General features: G+C 36.2%; 1 protein-coding gene across 1 annotated transcript in view; it reads right to left on the bottom strand.

The window, feature by feature from the left end:
• The window catches only part of CLSTN2 (calsyntenin 2), a 322206-nt gene that overhangs the window by 26368 nt on the left and 277337 nt on the right, over positions 1-18501 (bottom strand). Inside the window, exons 9-10 of the mRNA XM_058188868.1 lie at positions 12346-12508; positions 1735-1901 (exon numbers count right to left, since the gene is read on the bottom strand). Coding sequence (XP_058044851.1) covers positions 1735-1901; positions 12346-12508 — 330 coding nt within the window. The remainder of the gene's footprint in view (positions 1-1734; positions 1902-12345; positions 12509-18501) is intronic.

Below are 18501 nucleotides of genomic sequence, written 5' to 3'. Positions count from 1 at the left end.
ATATTCCAGACAGTACATAAATTCTGGAACAGGGCAGAGATTCCAAACTGGAATTTTAGAGTAGATAATTTCCCATGTTGGCTAATGGTAGTTGGACATCTGGATATAGTATCAGCAAAAACTATACTATTTTTAGTCTCTGTTTAAATGATTCCTCCCTACCCCCACTCCAAGAACAGCAAGCAGTACAATGCAAGCAATATTAATGGATGTTATACAAATGCCATATTTACAGTGTATTCATAATCTGTATAAAGTCTAATTTTTATATTAGATTTCATACTGGCCTGGAGCCTCTATGGGTATGACAGTGAAATCAAAGACCTCCCCCTTTTATGCATATGTTAATTTGAGGCTTTTGATCAGGCATCTGATGAATTGTTCTTAGAATAAAAAATAAAAAATAATAATTTGTGTCTGTTTAGTACTGCCCAAAAGCAGAAATTGACTTGATGCAAAGATCCAAGTAACACCTCTAACTTGCAATCTGTGCTAGAACCCTTTTTGATCATGCTGACAAATTACAGCCTCCATAAACAATAACAAAAAGGGATCTATATTCTGCAGACAGTTCTAGATATAAAATTTTAGTGTCATACTTCCACAACTCGCAGAGAGGTTGTGTGTGTGTGTGTGTGTGTGTGTGTGTGTGTGTGTGTGTGTGTGTAAAGCAGGGGTGAAATTCAGCAGGTTCCAACAGGTTCTGGAGAACCGGTAGTGGAAATTTTGAGCAGTTTGGAAAACTAGCAAATACCACCTTTGGCTGGCCCCAGAATGGGGTGGAAATGGAGATTTTGCAATATCCTTTCCCCCAGGGGTGGAGAGGGAATGGGGATTTTGCAGTATCCTTCCCCTGCCACGCCCACCAAGCCATGCCTACAGAACTGGTAGTAAAAAATGTTGGATTTCACCACTGTTGTGAAGTCTTTATAAATGTTCTTTGATTTTTACATACCTATTAATATGTTTTATGTGTTGCATGACATGTGTTGCACATCATGGGAAACTCACTTATTATTTATTTATTTATTTATTTTAATTTATATACCGCCCTTCTCCCAAAGGACTCAGGGCGGTTTACAGCCAGATAAAACTACAAACACAAAAATTAAAAACATTTTTAAAAAACTCATTCAATTTGGCTAAGAAGAATTAAAACTTTAATAAAACCCCCATTAAAACTATTAGGCCAGCCCTGCACGATGAAACAAAAATGTCTTCAGCTCGCGTCGGAAGGTCCGGAGGTCAGGGAGTTGACGTATCCCTGGAGGCAGCTCGTTCCAGAGGGCAGGGGCCCCCACGGAAAAGGCCCTCCCCCTGGGGATTGCCAGTTGACATTGTCTGACTGATGGCACCCTGAGGAGACCCTCCCTATGGGAGCGCACTGGTCGATGGGAGGCAACTGGTAGCAGCAGGCGGTCCCATAAATAACCCGGTCCTATGCCATGGAGCGCTTTAAAGGTGGTAACCACTTGCTTCTATGCAGAATCATTTCACTGACAGAATGAAATGGAAATCCTGAATGGCTGTGAAATACTTCCACCATTTGATTTCTATAGGTTTACACTAGAAGAACCACAGTTGGTGTCCCTATATTCCACTTTTACTGTGTCTTTGTGTGACTTTATGACAAATTAGATTGCTTCTTGGCGTGCTTTTGTATTCTATCCTGTGCTCTACACTTCATAAATCAGTTTTAGATATTAGTAGAGATTGTACCAGCTCATTTCTTACCTTTATTCCTTGGCCAAGACTCTCCAAGGATTTAATATCCAGACCTTCCTTGCAAGCCTGCAAGCAGGAAATCACTTTTTGACTCTTAATTTTGCCTGGTCGTATGGTAAGACTGGCAAGACTGCCATGGAAATACTGAGTAAATCTGGGCTTTGTGACTTCTCCTCCTATTGAAAAGGAACCACAAATTGTCATGAGTAATCATTCATACATGCATATATTTTTTTAGGAATATCAATATTTTCAGCACTGTCATATATGTTTGAAACAATTGATATAATTGGGCTGCTTTTCTTATAAACAAAGCTGTAAAAAATACACTATTATTTTGGAGTTAAATAATTCTACTTATAGTTCTATCATCATTTATTGCACATATTTCAGGTGTGAAAATATATCCTAGCCTGAAACATAGCATTAAAAAAAATCATTTCTGTAATATATGATGGAAAAACTGTTCAGTTTAGAAACAGGATAAATTCAACATCTCATTATGTTAAATATATAAAGAGATTTGTGTTCAATATAGTAAAACAAAAAACTGAAAATAGCATGCCAGATTTAAAAATAACGTATCAGCCAAATTAAATCTAAACCAGGAATAGTAATATCTCTGAAAGCAGAAATAGATATGCTAAATTAATAAAATGTCCAATTTGCTTAGCTACAACACAAATTTGCATAATACATCTATGCTTCTCTGTAATGGTTTCTTGAAATATAGATAAGGAATAAAATAAATAAATAAATGGTTTCAGTAATATTGGTGTGAAAAAATTATACATTTACAGTCCAATAGGAACAGATTGGCAAGGTTTCTATGAATGCACGTGACTTTCATTCTCTTTTAACCTTCTGGGCAAGTGAATTCTTACAGAGATTTTCAGAGGATCAAGACAATGACCAAAGAACAATAAGTGGAGCCGTGGTGGCGCAGTGGTTAGAATGCAGTATTGCAGGCTGACTTTGCTTACAGCCAGGGGTTCAATCCTGACCTGTTCAAGGTTGACCAGCCTTCCATCCTTCTAAGGTCAATAAAATGAAAAGCTAGATTATTGGGAGCAATATGCTAACTCTGTAAACCACATACAGAGTGCTGTAAAGTATTATGAAGCGATAAAGAAGTCTAAATACTAAGTGCTATTGCTAGGTTTGTGCAGGAAGAAAAACATACAGGATATTTTTGAAAGATAATAGTGGCAAAAAGTATTGATCTAAAATATGTTAAAATCAGTCACATAGTACTAATTCCATGACCTACAATTAAATCTGTGATACAGTTCTGCTTCATACTGAAATATTACAGCAAAATAAATTGTTCAGAAGTTTCCATAGTTAATGTATTGGATTTTGTGGCGTTTTAAATATTAAAATACTGTCACACATATTAGGTATATGCAAATATTAACAGTGAAATAGTTTTGCTTTGGAGAAAGAGGTCAAGTTCCAAAGAAATAGGATTCAGAATATCATGGCATCAGTTATTATAAATGACAACATTTGCTTAAGATGATGTTGGTTTAATACAGTAAGAAAAATGAATGACGAACAGACACTTTTCTGGATGTGTGTTTTACAAATTGATGTAAATATGAGTATTTTTATATATTTTTTAAAAAAATCACTTTTATAAATAACTGTTAGGAATAAACAGGCATCATTTGTATGAAAGCGTTCCAGGTCTTCCCTGGGAAAGAAAGCAAAGAAAGTCTATAGCACTGATAAATGAATGAGATTCCTTATAGTTCAAAATATTATTTAGCTGAACAATCAGTCTTTTCAAGGGACTACGAACACTGGTCTTATCTTTCAGTGCCAAACATCAGCCAGACAACAAAATTAAATAAAGGAGACAGTTCAAATTAAATGCATTGATAAATCCAGAAAAAACAAAACAAAACCACCTGCATCATAAAATTAATGACAAACCTTATTGCCACTGTACCACCTGAGCCCAGCCAAAAGCAGCCAAACTTCACAAGCATTTAGTTACTTGCAACAATCAATAATGCAACTGATTTGTTTTTACAAACTTGAAATGGCAAACACATGGCCTTTTCTCTGTATCTGAGCATGCCGTTATAATATTAACCATTTAAGTAGTTCCGACAAAAAGTTACTCTTGTTGGTGTAGTGTCAAAACACTCTTACTTTTGTAAAATCAAAAATCTTAAGGGGATTATTTTGACTTCCAATATCAGTCCATTGCTCAGAGCATGGAATTTCATTTAAAGTATTCCTAATAGCTATTGGTCTAACCACTTGTTTAAACACATCCGGTAAAAGGAAGCTCAGTATTCCCCTCAATGATTAATTCAGCTATTGTGAAGCTGTTCTTACTATCATTGTTAAAATTCATCCGATTAACTGAAACTTAATACCACGGTCTTTTGTTATACACGAGGCCAGTGTGTGTTCTCAAAAATTATCTATTATTTATAATTTGGAAAAACTGTTGTTTAGCTTCCAGGTATGAATTGATTTCATTTTTTTAAAAAAGAGGAAAATGTAAAGAAAATAAGGAGAATGATATCTTGGGAGTAGATACCAAGAAAGATAGACATAGAGAATTTAGATACTCCATGAATACATTGTAACCCTAAGGAAATAAATTTTGCTTCTATGTTTTAATTAAATAATTAGTGCTACTACATGCAGTTCTTTGGATGGAAATTGAAATTCTTATGATTTCTACCTTGATCTCATGTGAATTATAGCTAATTTTTTGCTAGACCTTGAAACAGAAAGATTACTTATAACTTAAAAAAAAAAGGGATCAGTTATAATTTGGCTTTATGGAAGATGTTTTCTATTTAAGAGGAAGATTTGTTTGCCACAGGTATAGATAAATATTAGTGCAATGTAATCAGGGGTAAAATGCTCCTGGTTTGGACCAGCTCGCGCCATCCGTTAGCGATGGCGGCTGCTGGTTCGGAGGACCGGTAGCAAAAATCCCTGGACCCACCCACCCTGCCTCTGCTGAGCCGCACCATCAGCAGATGGTTTTTTTTTTACTTTTAAAAGAAGGTTTTGCTTCAACTGAAACATGCTTTTAAAAGTAAAAAAAAGCCTTTAAGGATCCCCCCTCAGCTGAGATCGGCAGAGCCTTTAAACTTAAAAAAATTTTTTTTTAAAGGCTACTCTGGGGATCTCACCTGAGTTCCTCATCAGCAGAACCTTAAAAAACATGTTTTCTGTAGAAAACGTAGAAAACCTCCTTTTAAGAGATTCTAAGGCACTTGCCTGGTTACTGATCAAACGCATGGCTTTTTTCCCAGCCTGAAAGCCCCAGTTTCACTTTCAGCCAGACAGAATCAATTGCTTAGCTAATCTATTTCCTCAGTGAGCAACTAATGCTGGCTGGCTTTGCTGGCTGAGGAACTCTGGGAATTGAAGTCCACAAACCTTAGTTACTAAGGTTGGAGACCTCTGATTTAAAAATATAAATAAAATAAAATATTTGTGCAGCTTTCTGAGATTTGGTGTGTTTCCGTAGTGTTTCACTCTAACTACACAAACACACAAAATCTCACAAAGCTGTATGTGACATTTTGTGTGTGTGTGTGTGTCAATTGTGTTGTGTTGTATGTGTGTAAAGTGTGAACATTGGTTTTTGAGCTTTTTGTGGTTGTGTGAAGTGTGAAGGGCAGCTGCTTTTACATTGTGTGTGAGTCAGTTGTGTTGTGTTTTGTTGTATGTGTGTAAAGTGTGAAAGTTGGTTTTTGGTACCTCTTATTGTTTTTTATACTTTGTTTATTATTTTTATTATTTATTGTTATTGGCCATGCCCACCCAGCCATCTGACCAACAAGCCACGCCTACCAATTAAGCCACCCCCACAGAACCAGTAGGGAAAATATTTAGATTTCACCCCTGAATGTAATGATATAGGTCTGCAGAGATTCTCAGTTATCCAGGTCATGGTTGTCCCATGGCTGTCCCATGACCTGAATGACTGAGAATCTCTACAGACTTTTAGCTATACAATTTGGGATGAACACCCTTTGAATGATGTGGGAGTAGGCATGGATTTCCAGAGAAAAAACTGCACAATACAGGAACCAGGAGCACTCAGGTAACCTGGAGGATATAGATAAACCTCCAAGTGCTTCAACGACCCTCTAAAAGGATGAAAATGACCAGCTGTCTGCAAGGACTATAAATCCTTCCATTCCCCACTATCCTGTCAGAGCTAAAGAAGTTTCTTGGATCAGAAGCAAAACGTCTTCAAAGAAAAAAACAAGAAAGTCCAGTTGCCTAGCAGGGACAATGTAATCTGTTTTAAAAGAAAAAAAAATGTTACTAAAGTATGATAAATATTTTTTAAATTAATATAACTGTTTAGAAACAGTTGCAAACAGTAAAAATAGGACAATTTATTATTTTTTATTGACCAGCACTACTTTTATTTATCACTCTGAAACTTTTATATCAATACCATATTTGAGAGAATTTTCTTTAAAAATGCAAGTTAAATTGCATGCTAATAAACTGAATAATAGGTAAAATTGTTCATCAGAAATGATATACTAGAATAATTACATAAGGGAAAAGGCTGCATAGAAAAATCCATGTACTTCTGGAAAAATTAATAATCTGTATAAAATACACAAAGTACCAAGTATTTTTTTCCTGGCACTATTTTTTAAAATCATTCTGTTTGACATTTAATAAAATGAAATAATCCACAAGTAGCTGAAATATGCATATGAGTCAAATTTGGACTGATTAGTACATCCATACTAATGGGACTGTGATCTATAATCTAACATGGTTATATTTTTATGGTTTGCCTTCCATTAATTAAAAATAAATAGTAATATATTCTGGAAACCAAAAGATAGAGCCTCAGAATGCTACAGAGAAATACTTTGCATAATGAACTACTCCCTATGTTTACGATCATTTCAATTAGCATATCTGATTAACTGACCTCTTATTCATGCATTAGCCAATAATAACCATGGGACAATTGAAAATGCTCATGCCATCTCTGTCTTTCCTATGCAAGTGGCTAAAATGACTGCTGAGGTTTTCTTTGAATAAAGTCACAATCACTTATAAATGATTTAACTTCACTAACTATAGCCAACTACAATTAAATATATTTATATCAATATATCAATTATATATCAACAAGGGGAATTTGGAGAGAAAGAGGGCATAGAAAGATTTTTCTTCTATTTTATACTAGCAGTAAGGATTGCTTGTAAATTATGTGTTAAAAAAAATCATTACAAATTATTTTTATTATCATAGCATTTTCAAATATAATAGGAAAAAGCCTGTAAATTAAAAGGTAATAGACTTGTATTGATCAACAGCAGTTTCTTTCTAAGTTCTGCTCCTTTATAGCTAAAGGATGGGGAACTCATCAAATTTGCAGATGACACCAAGCTGGCAGGAATAGCCAACACTCCAGAAGATAGGCTCAAATTACAGAAGGATCTTGACAGACTTGAACCTTGGGCGCTATCTAACAAAATAAAATTCAACCGTGAAAAAAGTAAGGTTCTACATTTAGGAAAAAAAACACCAAAATGCACAGGTACCGTATATGTGGTACCTTGCTCAATAGTAGTACCTGTGAGAGGGATCTTGGAGTCCTAGTGGACAACCATTTATATATGAGCCAGCAGTGTGCAGCAGCTGCTAAAAAAGCCAACACAGTTCTGGGCTGCATAAACAGAGGGATAGAATCAAGATCACGTGAAGTGTTAGTGCCACTTTATAATGCCTTGGTAAGGCCACACTTGGAATACTGCATTCAGTTTTGGTCGCAGATGCTGAGACTCTAGAGTGCAGAGAAGAGCAACAAAGATGATTAGGGGACTGGAGGCTAGAACATAGGAAGAACGGTTGCAGGAACTGGGTATGACTAGTTTAATAAAAAGGACTAGGGAGACATGATAGCAGTGTTCCAATATCTCAGGGGTTGCCACAAAGAAGAGGGAGTCGGGCTCTTCTCCAAAGCACCTGAGGGTAGAACAAGAAGAAATGGGTGGAAACTGATCAAGGAAAGAAGCAACTTAGAACTAAGGAGAAATTTCCTGACAGTTAGAACAATTAACAAGTGGAACTACTTGCCTGCAGAAGTTGTGAATGCTCCAACACTGGAAATTTTTAAGAAAATGTTGGATAACCATCTGTCTGAGATGGTGTAGGGTTTCCTGCCTGGGCAGTGGGTTGGACTAGAAAGCCTCCAAGGTCCCTTCCAACTCTGTTGTTGTTGTTGTTGTTGTGATGATGATGATGATGATGATGATGATGCAATATAGTGGATGTGGGTTGGCTGGAATTCAGATGTCTAACTCTGACTGCCTTGTCCAACTCTTTATTTTTTAGGTCACATACTTAATTATGGTATGCTAGATTTAGCTTTTTCCTATGTTTACAATAGATTTACTTTTTATTATCTAAATAAATTAATGTACTAAATGAGTAGCTGATAAAATTGTTGCTTGAGCAGGAGAACTTTGGAGAAGAATATTATGAAATTTGACATCTTCCTAGAAAGCTCTTGTATGATGTATGATAACTCTTTAGTTTGTGGTACATTTTTTAGTGCAGTTGAAAACAAGTACAACTTTTAGAGATCTTTAATCAATGTGTCTGTTTCATACAAAATATAATTTGGGCACCACTTGTATTTCATCTGCATAGCAAAAGAAACGGCTATGTTCAGATGCAAAAAATAATTGGTATGGGATAACTGTCTTCCATTCTCCATTCAGTCTTATTCAGAGAAAGAGAAAAGGATAGGCAGGTGGGCAGACAGCCAGATATGTGAATGACAGAATAGCAGGTGGCAGTAATAATGTCTTCTCTTATAATATGGAACACATTCAAAAATTAGCTGAAATTGTATGAAACTTATGTTTAAACAGAAAATTTTCTAGCCAATAGATGAAATGTCTGAAAATATGTAATTGTATGCCTAAAATTGATTTTCACACATGCATAGTAATCCATAGCACCTAAACTTGCTTAATTATGGTATGCTAGATTTAGCTTTTTCCTATGTTTATTTTATTTATTTATTTTATTTTATTTTATTTTATTTTATTTTATTTTATTTTATTTTATTTTATTTTATTTTATCTCCCTAAGGACTCAGGGCGGTTCACAGGCAGTTAAAATACATATAAATACAGATTAAAAAACAACAATTAAAAAACTTATTCTATTGCCCAAATTTACAATAGATTTACTTTTTATTATCTAAATACAAAACCAGTTTGGTCTGGTAGTTAAGGAACCAGGCTAGAAACAGGGACACTGTGAGTTCTATTCCCACCTTAGACATGAGTGCCAGCTGGATGATTTTGGGCAAATCACCCTCACTTCACTTGTTCTGGTGAAAATAGGAGGAAGAATGAGCATTAGGAAGAAAGAAGGAGAAGAAGAAGGACGAAGCATTTTGAAGGAAGAAGAAGAAGAAGCATTAGGAGGAAGAAGAAACATTGCTGCCTTGAGTTATTTATAAAAATAATAAAGGCAGAATGAATGAATAAATAAATGGAATGGAATGGAATGTATGAATGAATGAGTGTCAGTTTGTGGTTTATTTTATTTGTTTGTTTGTCAAACATGTACAGATAACAAGTATAGGTATGAACATAAACATAAACAAAGGAAGTAAATACAAATAAATGGGGACAGTAAGACAGGGATGGTAGCTGGTGTGCTTATGCATGCCCCCTTTATGGATCTCTTAAGAAGGGAGTGAGGTCCATGGTAACAGTTTGAAGTTGAAACTGTGAAGATTTGAGGCTGTAACAATGGACTTGGGTAGAACATTCCAGACATTGACCACTCTGTTGCTGAAATCATATTTCCTGCAATGAGTTTGGAGCGGTTTACCTTGAGTTTGTATCAATTGTTTGCCCATGTACTATTGTGGTTAAAATTGAAGAAGAAGTGTTGTGGGTAAAAAGCAAACTAGAAATCAGGAGACCATGAATTTTGTCTTGCTTTAGGCATATACCCAGCTAGGTCACTTTAGGTAAGGCATAGGAACAAGGCAATGGTAAAAGATTTCCAAGCTTTTCCAAGACTTATTCTGGCAGTTACAGGAGTCAACAAGGATTCAAAGGCAAAACAAAAGCAAAGCCACTCATATTTCAAATGAGGCTTTTTATCTTCAAAATTCCTTTTAGTTAAACTTTCTGTTTTGTACTTACCTCTGGGCAATTATTTTAATCCTTTTATACTAATCTTTAGACCTATAGTTACATTTGCATTGTGTTGATTAATGGCGACTATAAAGATTCATCTGATTTGAGTTTGGAAGGCAGTTATATTTAATACAATAAAATGTTTTGTTTTATTTTTACGGTACTATTGATTATCTTTTTGTTCTGAAACATATATCTCAGAGAAAAAAAATGTACATTTCAGAGAGAAAAAAAATTCTCTAACTAAATTTTTGTTCCAGAAATAGCAAACCACAAAACAGTTTTCTCCATTTTATTTATCTTGCTCCTGTTGTATTATTTTTGATGTTCTAAAAAGTGGCAATCAATGGACACAGAAATATATCTCAGGAAGCAACCAACCAAGAGGAAAAGAATGAAGACAGGATTTCAAGTTAGGAGATAAATTATTACAGGATTATTACATATCTGGAGAAGGCTACAATAAAATTTCTGCTGCACTAAAGGTTCCTAAGAGCACCGTGGCCTCCATAATTCTCAAATGGAAGAAATTTGGCACAACCAGGACTCTTTCAAGAGCTGGTCGCCTGGTCAAACTAAACAATCAGGGGAGAAGGGCCTTAGTAAGAGAAGTAACCAAGGACCCAATGGTCACTCTGACTGAGCTCCAGAGATCCTGTGTGGAGATGGGACAGAGTTTCAGAAGGACAACCATTACAGCTCTCCACCAATCTGGGCTTTATGGGAGAGTGACTAGATGGAAGCCTCTCCTCAGTGCAAAACTCATGAAAGCTCGCTTAGAGTTTGTTCCTCACAGTCTGAGAGTTCTTCAGATGCTTTTTTGCAAACTCCAAGTTTCTTGAAGATTGGAATCACATCAGCTCTTTTCCAGTTTTAGATAAGTCTTAGGGCTAGAGGTAGGAATTCCAATTGTCAATCAAGTTTGAGAGATCAACTCTCTCAATTCCCGTTTGTTTTTTTTTCAGTGGGTCAAGAGAGTTTTTCAAGGATCTTTCAAAGCTCAGTCAAGAGAACACTTTCCTATGGAGAAGCATAGATTGAGTCACAACATTTCCTCTTGTCCTTAGCATCCTGAAGATGGCAGAAGTGAGAACAATTAAATGAAAATTCAAAATACTTTCTGTCTATCCAGATACATTCTTCTTTGCAAATTCTTGACCAGAAGCGTAAAGCAGGAGGTGGTATCACTTCAAAATAAATAACAGCTATGAGACCTAGCTAAGACTTTACAACTTATTAACTAAGATGCATATTGTCAAGCACTTAATTTCTAATTAGCTGACTTTTTGTAGCGTGAGAGGAAAATTGAATGAATATAATACTATAGTCATAAACCAAACTATAGTCATCAACATCAACACCATCATCATATAATGGAATAGGAATTAATAATGTTTTGATAGCTTTTTGTAATATAATATTCTTCATGTGATTTAGGATTGCCAGAGTTCATTAAATCCCCCTCCCAAAGAAAATGGTTGAAAATTAAACTGGATAGAAATTCCAGATGTTGCAATCCTAACAGTTATACAGGGTATGCTTGTGGAAGGTGCACATAAGGGTAGACCTTATTACATTAAGAACAATTATCCTTACTTTCTTAATGAAATGTTATATGTATATAAATAAAATTTAACATAAAACAAGCTATATTAGAACCCCACACTTTAAGAAGTACAATACATGATTTCACAATTCATATATATATATTCTTTCATTACAAACTATTAAGTCACACTAAGCTAACACCAAAGAAATCACAGTACATGAACTAAGTGAAAGAAATCAATGAGAGAGGATCATCAAGCTATTTAATTAATGATGCAATACCAGTAGTAGTAAAAGAAAAGTATGGAAAATGAATCAAAATAAAACATAATTCGTATATTGGTTATTTGGAGTGGAACAGGGCAACACTTTTTAGTCAAGTAATTTTTAATAATTTGCAAGACAGCACAGTGTATAATAAATGAAATATAATTTCTAAATCCAGGTACGAATGAATGGACTAAGACAGAAAAGGTCTGGGAATTCCAATAGATTATTGGAAGAATTGATCTGAAGGAGTAGACACACACGCTCTCTCTCTCTGTGTGTGTGTGTGTGTGTGTGTGTGTGTGTGTGTGAGAGAGAGAGAGAGAGAGAGAGAGAGAGAAATGAATGGCTATGTAGATTTGAATAATGAAGTACTATTTTTTTGCTGCATTGAGAATATCTAAATTGTTCTATAAATGCTTGTTTTCTAAAAATTAAATTGAATTACTTTTTTTGCATCTGTTTTTACATCAAACTTTAGGAAGGTCTAAACGCTTCTCAGAGAACATTCCTCGGGTGGCATTGTTTAAACTATGATTTCATTAAATATACTCCTCTATTTAATAGAAATATCAATACAGTGAAATTTCAATTTACTTATTCAAATTAATATAATTACCTTGCCAACAAGCACCAACAGTGAGTTGCATTGCTATATGTGATGGATGAATAGGCCAGTCATTAGTTACAAGGTAAGGTTCATATGTTGTACCATCCATATACAAGGTAGCTACTGGGAACTCAACGTTGACAACATAGTAGTGCCATTCTTTATCACAAATCTAAAGAACAAAAGAAAAGGAAAGAAAATATTACCTAGCTTTATGAACAAAGTTTGGGAGATGATAAAGCAAAACAAATGAATATTGCTATACTTCAAACTGGAGAGGACTTTCAAGATCCTGTTACACTTTTATGGATATAGCATACAATGTTTATTTCAGAATTCCCTTTTGCATAAAAAGTGTAAAAATAATATATACAAAATTTGATCAAGTGCTGTGTGATTTAGCCACATATGCATGTTTAATTTTTTTCAAGTATATGCTGTTATAAAATACAATGCAGCAACTGGAAGAAATAACTAGGTAGATTTGTTCCTAGGGATTTTATTAGGATTCACTTCCTATACAGAATGAACACCCATAGGAAAGAAGAAAGGCTCCATCTCTTCCTCCCCTTCTCAAATATTCATCCATAAATATTAGAACAGTTTTCTCAAGGGTAATAATATCTATATTAAAAGGAAGGTATAATTTCAATCTACAAGCTAGGGAATAAATAACAGTACAATCACCATTTCTCTAATACAGCATGAAGGCTCACTATAATTTTCTTCACAATTTGGCAACAGCTGGTTACCTAAAGAATCTATTCAGATGGATTTGTTTAGTTATAATTCATGATATATATTTGTTTAAAATGCTATAAAATTGCAAGCAGAAGCATAATTAAAAACATAGCTGTCTTATCTGTAAGCTAATAGTTATAACCTATTAATTATTACTGTAGCTACTGACTCTACTCCATCAATTACAAGTTGCATTTAGAATACTGAGTCCCGTTCGGAGCACTGCATTTTAGGAAGGATGTTATCACACTTGAAAATATCAAGAGGAAAGCAACTAATAAATAACTAACTAATATATAAGGGCCTGGAAGGCACAAATTACAAGGAACTGGGCATGTATAACATAACATAATAACAGAGTTGGAAGGGAACCTTGGAGGTCTTCTAGTCCAACCCACCGCCCAGGCAGGAAACCCTACACCATTTCAGACAAATGGCTATCCAACATTTTCTTTAAAATTTCCAGTGTTGGAGCATTCACAATTTCTGCAGGCAAGTAGTTCCATTTGTTAATTGTTCTAACTGTCAGGAAATTTCTCCTTAGTTCTAAGTTGCTTCTTTCCTTGATCAGTTTCCACCCATTTCTTCTTGTTCTACCCTCAGGTGCTTTGGAGAACAGCCCGACTCCCTCTTCTTTGTGGCAACCCCTGAGATATTGGAACACTGCTATCATGTCTCCCCTAGTCCTTCTTTTCATTAAACTAGACTTACCCAGTTCCTGCAATCGTTCTTCATATATTTTAGCCTCCAGTCCCCTAATCATCTTTGTTGCTCTTCTCTGCACTCTTTCTAGAGTCTCTACATCTTTTTTACATCGTGGCGACCAAAACTGAATGCAATATTCCAAGTGTGGCCTTACCAAGGCATTATAAAGTGGTATTAACACTTCACGTGATCTTGATTCTATCCCTCTGTTTATGCAGCCCAGAACTGTGTTGGCTTTTTTGGCAGCTGCTGCACACTGCTGGCTCATATCTAAATGGTTGTCCACTAGGACTCCAAGATCCCTCTCACAGTTACTACTATTGAGCAAGGTACCACATATATGGTACCTGTGCATTTTGTTTTTTTTGCTTAAATGTAGAACCTTACTTTTTTCATGTTGAATTTCATTTTGTTAGTTAGCGCCCAATGTTCAAGTCTGTCAAGATCCTTCTACATCTTGAGCCTATCTTCTGGAGTGTTGGCTATTCCTGCCAGCTTGGTGTCATCTGCAAATTTGATGAGTTTCCCATCTATCCCCTTGTCCAAGTCATTGATGAAGATGTTGACATAACTATCTTCAAACTGCCATATAGAATGTGGAGTAGAATAACTTAGAGTTGTTTCAGGTGACAAGGCATGATAGAAAGGTTTCAAAATGACTAACATGAAGATTTCAGCTGGACATCAGGAAAATTTCTTATCAGCAAGATCTGCTAGTGGTAGATTCTTCTTTACTAAACTATTTAAACAGGTGCCAGATTTGTCAGGGATAATATAGTTGTCGAGTCCTAGACCAGGTAAGGAGTTGGTCCCTTTCAAACTATATATTCCAGGATTCTTTTAAATAGCAGCTCATTTCACAAGATAATACAGTTTTCATCTAAGATCAGTCACCTGAGATAAAACAACTTTATGCAACATCTAGCCCAGGAGTTCGTTTTTGTTTTACTTATATTGGTACAGATCCAGTGGCGAAATCTAAATTTCCTTCCTACTGGTTCTTTCGGCATGGCTTGGAGTGTGTGGCTTGGGGGGTCATGTGACTGGGAGGGCGTGGCTATGTGACTGAGGGATCAAAAGACAGAAACTCACTAACAATGTCCTGCTGGAGCAGGGTTGGACTAGATGACCTCCAGGTCCCTTCCACCCCGGATTATCCTCTGAAGCTGCGTCTAGTGCCAGGTTTGTAGTCCTTCCTTCCTCTCCTTTTTCCTCCCTCCCTCCCTCCCTCCCTCTCCCTCTTTCTCTCTGCCTCTCTCTCTAGCAACGGAACCCCACCCATTTTTTGCCTGCACCCCCCATTTTTTCTCTAGCAGCTTTAGCTTTTTTACCTTTTAAAAAATAGTTTTAAAAGTAAAAAAAAACAAAACACCTCTGACGATCAGGCACCTCAGCTGGGATTGTCAGAGTCTTGTTTTAACCCTTTAAAGCATTTTTTAACAACATCTTCGGCGGAAGATGTTGTTAAAAATGCTTTTAAAAGTTAAAAAAAAGGCTCTGATGATCATGTGGCTCAGCTGGACATGGTGGGGGGAGGGATTTTTGCTACTGGTACTCCAAACCACCCACCCCCATTGCTACTGGACTGGCCAGTCCGGTCTGAACCGGGAGCATTTCACCCCTGTACAGATCCCTGTGCTGTACACACATTGCTAGAGTTGTGTGTAGTTGGTTCTCTCCACTGAAATGGTTATCACAGAAATATTTAAATCTATGACCATGTTATAGTATGGCATTTCAACTCCAGAAACTTGATTCAAACACTCTTTTGAAATAAATCATTACAGATAGTCCTGAGGTTAGGACAGCAATTAGGACTAGAATTTCTGTCATTAAGTGATGCAGTTGTATAGAATGATATTATGTGAACACTTGGCAGTCCTGACTGCTATCTTAACCTGAGGCATGGGTCATTGACCAAATATTTCATTTGACAATGACATGAGAAGAAGTGAGAGTTTCAGGCCAGCAAATGAGAGCTGTTAGTGAGAACTATGGGCAGGTGAGTGCCATATGCACATGTTATTGAGCACAGGCAGGTCTGTGAGCAGTGGTGGGATTGAAATAATTTAACAACCGGTTCTCTGCCGTAATGATTTCTTCCAACAACCAGTTCATCAAACTGTTCAGAAAGTTAACAACCGGTTCTACCGATGTGGTATGAACTGACTGAATCCCACCACTGTCTGTGAGTCCTTGCAGTATGTGCTATGGAGTTTGGGCAGGTGTGCAATTGCCAATGGCAAACACAATGGTGCATGGGTGGTGGATGGTTAAAAAAGTTGTGAGCAACTTGCAATTCCTCCTAGTTTCCCCACTGAATTTTCTTGTGCATAATTGTGATCCAGCTGCCAAGTGAGTGGATTGTGATCATGTGATCACAGAAACATGGACAGGTCATAAGTCCCTTTCCTTCAGTGCCACTGCAGTTTGGAATGATTGCTGAATGAGTATTCATAACCCAAGGACTATTTGTAAACTGAACAAGTGTTTCCTGCTGAAATATCAAGTTAGAACAGCAATTTGGATCTCTTTGATCCAAATATTGAAAGGAAACTCTGAATTAAAGAGCATTATAATTCAAGACTGCATCAGCATTATAATTCAAGGCATGGGGAAGAAGAAGTAAATATTCTGAAAAGCACTAGAATAATTTATGTTGAGATGATGCCAGTGCCAATGTCAAATCACTTATAAAATGGAATATTTGTAAGATGTCTCACATGTTGCAGAAGTTGGGCAATCATGGTTTTAGGAAGTCTGTGTTGACACTAAAGTATTGATGCCAACATGTGAAGTATAGCAAATATAAATCACCCTTTTTTCTACAATACCTATGTCTATACATGTGATGGCGAACCTATGGCAAGTGTGCCACAGGTGGCACACGGAGCCATATCAGTGGGCATGCAAGTGTTGCCCTAGCTCAGCTCCACCATGCATGCATGTGCCAGCCAGCTGATTGTCGGGCCTTCCGGCACCACAGGAAGTTGGGAAACAGACTGTTTCTGGCCTATAGAGGGCCTGGGGGGGTGGGAAGGCCCATTTTTTGCTCTCCCCAGGCTCCAAAGGCATTCTAGGAGCCTGGGGAGGGCAAAAATGGCCTTCCCCACCCCGCCAGAGGCCCTCCGGAGGCCAGAAATGGCCTGTTTCCCCCCGCTTTTGGCACCCTGTGGCAAAAAGGTTAGCCATCACTGGTCTATACCCTCTACATGCTACACTTCAATTTCCAAACTTACACCATTAGTTTTAGACATCTGAATGTCATAAGGAAACTGCCTTGTGTATTTGCTATCTCAGAGACTTTTCATGAAGAATCCCAGACAGGTTGATAGTTTTACCCTACCTGTAAACAATTACTGATTGGCTGTGGCAAATTAAGAAAGCTTTGAATAATCACAATGATGATGTTACATCTGCAAGTAAATGACAAAGCTCAAAAAGCACTAAATAATACAGTTCAACCTTTCATTAATAAATTTTTTATTGATTTCCCCCCACACACACACATACACCCACATATTTTGTGAACAGTGTATTGGCCATATCATATCTTATACAACTTAACATATCCAAATACATTTTACTTAATTACAATTTCTGCTAAAATATTCTTTTTCCATATTTTAATTATGCCTATAATATTTCTATGCTCATTTATACAAACCACATCTTCTTTCGCCCTCAAGTTCTAATTTCTCCATTTTTACTAATTTATATTCTCTTTTATTGCTTTTTAACTAATTCAATTTTTATCATGATATATTCAAACATGTTTGGGATTGTCTTTCTTCCATTTCATCTTTTTGCAATAGAATAAGTTTTTAATTGTTGTTTTTTAATTTGTATTTATATGTATTTTAACTGCCTGTGAACCGCCCTGAGTCCTTAGGGAGATAGGGCGGTATATAAATTTGAAAAATAAATAAATAAATAAAATAAATAAAACAGCCATTAGGACCTGTCAAAAGCGGCCACACAAAAGACTTGAGCAGGAGCAGTGGTTGAACAGAGTATTGTTACCAAGTGAGTGATTGGCCAACTCACAGGTAAGAAGGAAATATTTTAAAGCTTAAAAGAAGTTCCAACTTGAAATTAGCGGCTAATTGGCACGTGGAAATTTAAAGTGAAGGAAAACAAAAAGCAAAGAGGAATTTTAAGATCACAGCCCTAAAAGGAAAACTTTCCATCTGGACTTAAAATTGGACCTGGAAGAAATTAAAAATAATAAAAGAAAAAGAAACTTGAGGTAAAGCGTCTTTTACTTACAAAAGGATTTAATTGAGGAAGAGCAAGTAATTATCTTTGTGGATTAACAAGTAACATTTTAATTGGGGTTGTCTGGACACCATAGTGAAAAATATTGAAATGAAAATGAATACAGCAATAGAGAGCAATAAGAAGGAGGAGAGAGATGAAAGAAAGGGAGAAGGAGAGAGAGGAAAAGAAGAAAGGGAAGATGAGAGGAAGAAAGGGAGGGGAAATAAGAACAGTTCAATCTTGAAGTACATCTATTTTCTTCTATTAAAACTCTGAATAGTTGAAAGGACTAATACTGGAACGCAGAAACAATTCTTATTCATGATAAATAGACACAGAAACATTTTCTCTTGCTCTGTCACTCATACATCACTGCACATACAGAAAGAGAATCAAGTGTAATGGTTGACATGTTGGGCTAGAAACTGAGAAAGTGTGGGTTTCAGTTTTCTCTAAGAC

Source organism: Ahaetulla prasina, chromosome 6 (assembly GCF_028640845.1).
Source record: "Ahaetulla prasina isolate Xishuangbanna chromosome 6, ASM2864084v1, whole genome shotgun sequence".
In the NCBI taxonomy this organism is placed as follows: Eukaryota; Metazoa; Chordata; class Lepidosauria; order Squamata; family Colubridae; genus Ahaetulla; species Ahaetulla prasina.
The sequence above is the reverse complement of the archived record's forward strand: the minus strand, read 5'-3'. Positions and strand labels throughout refer to the sequence as shown.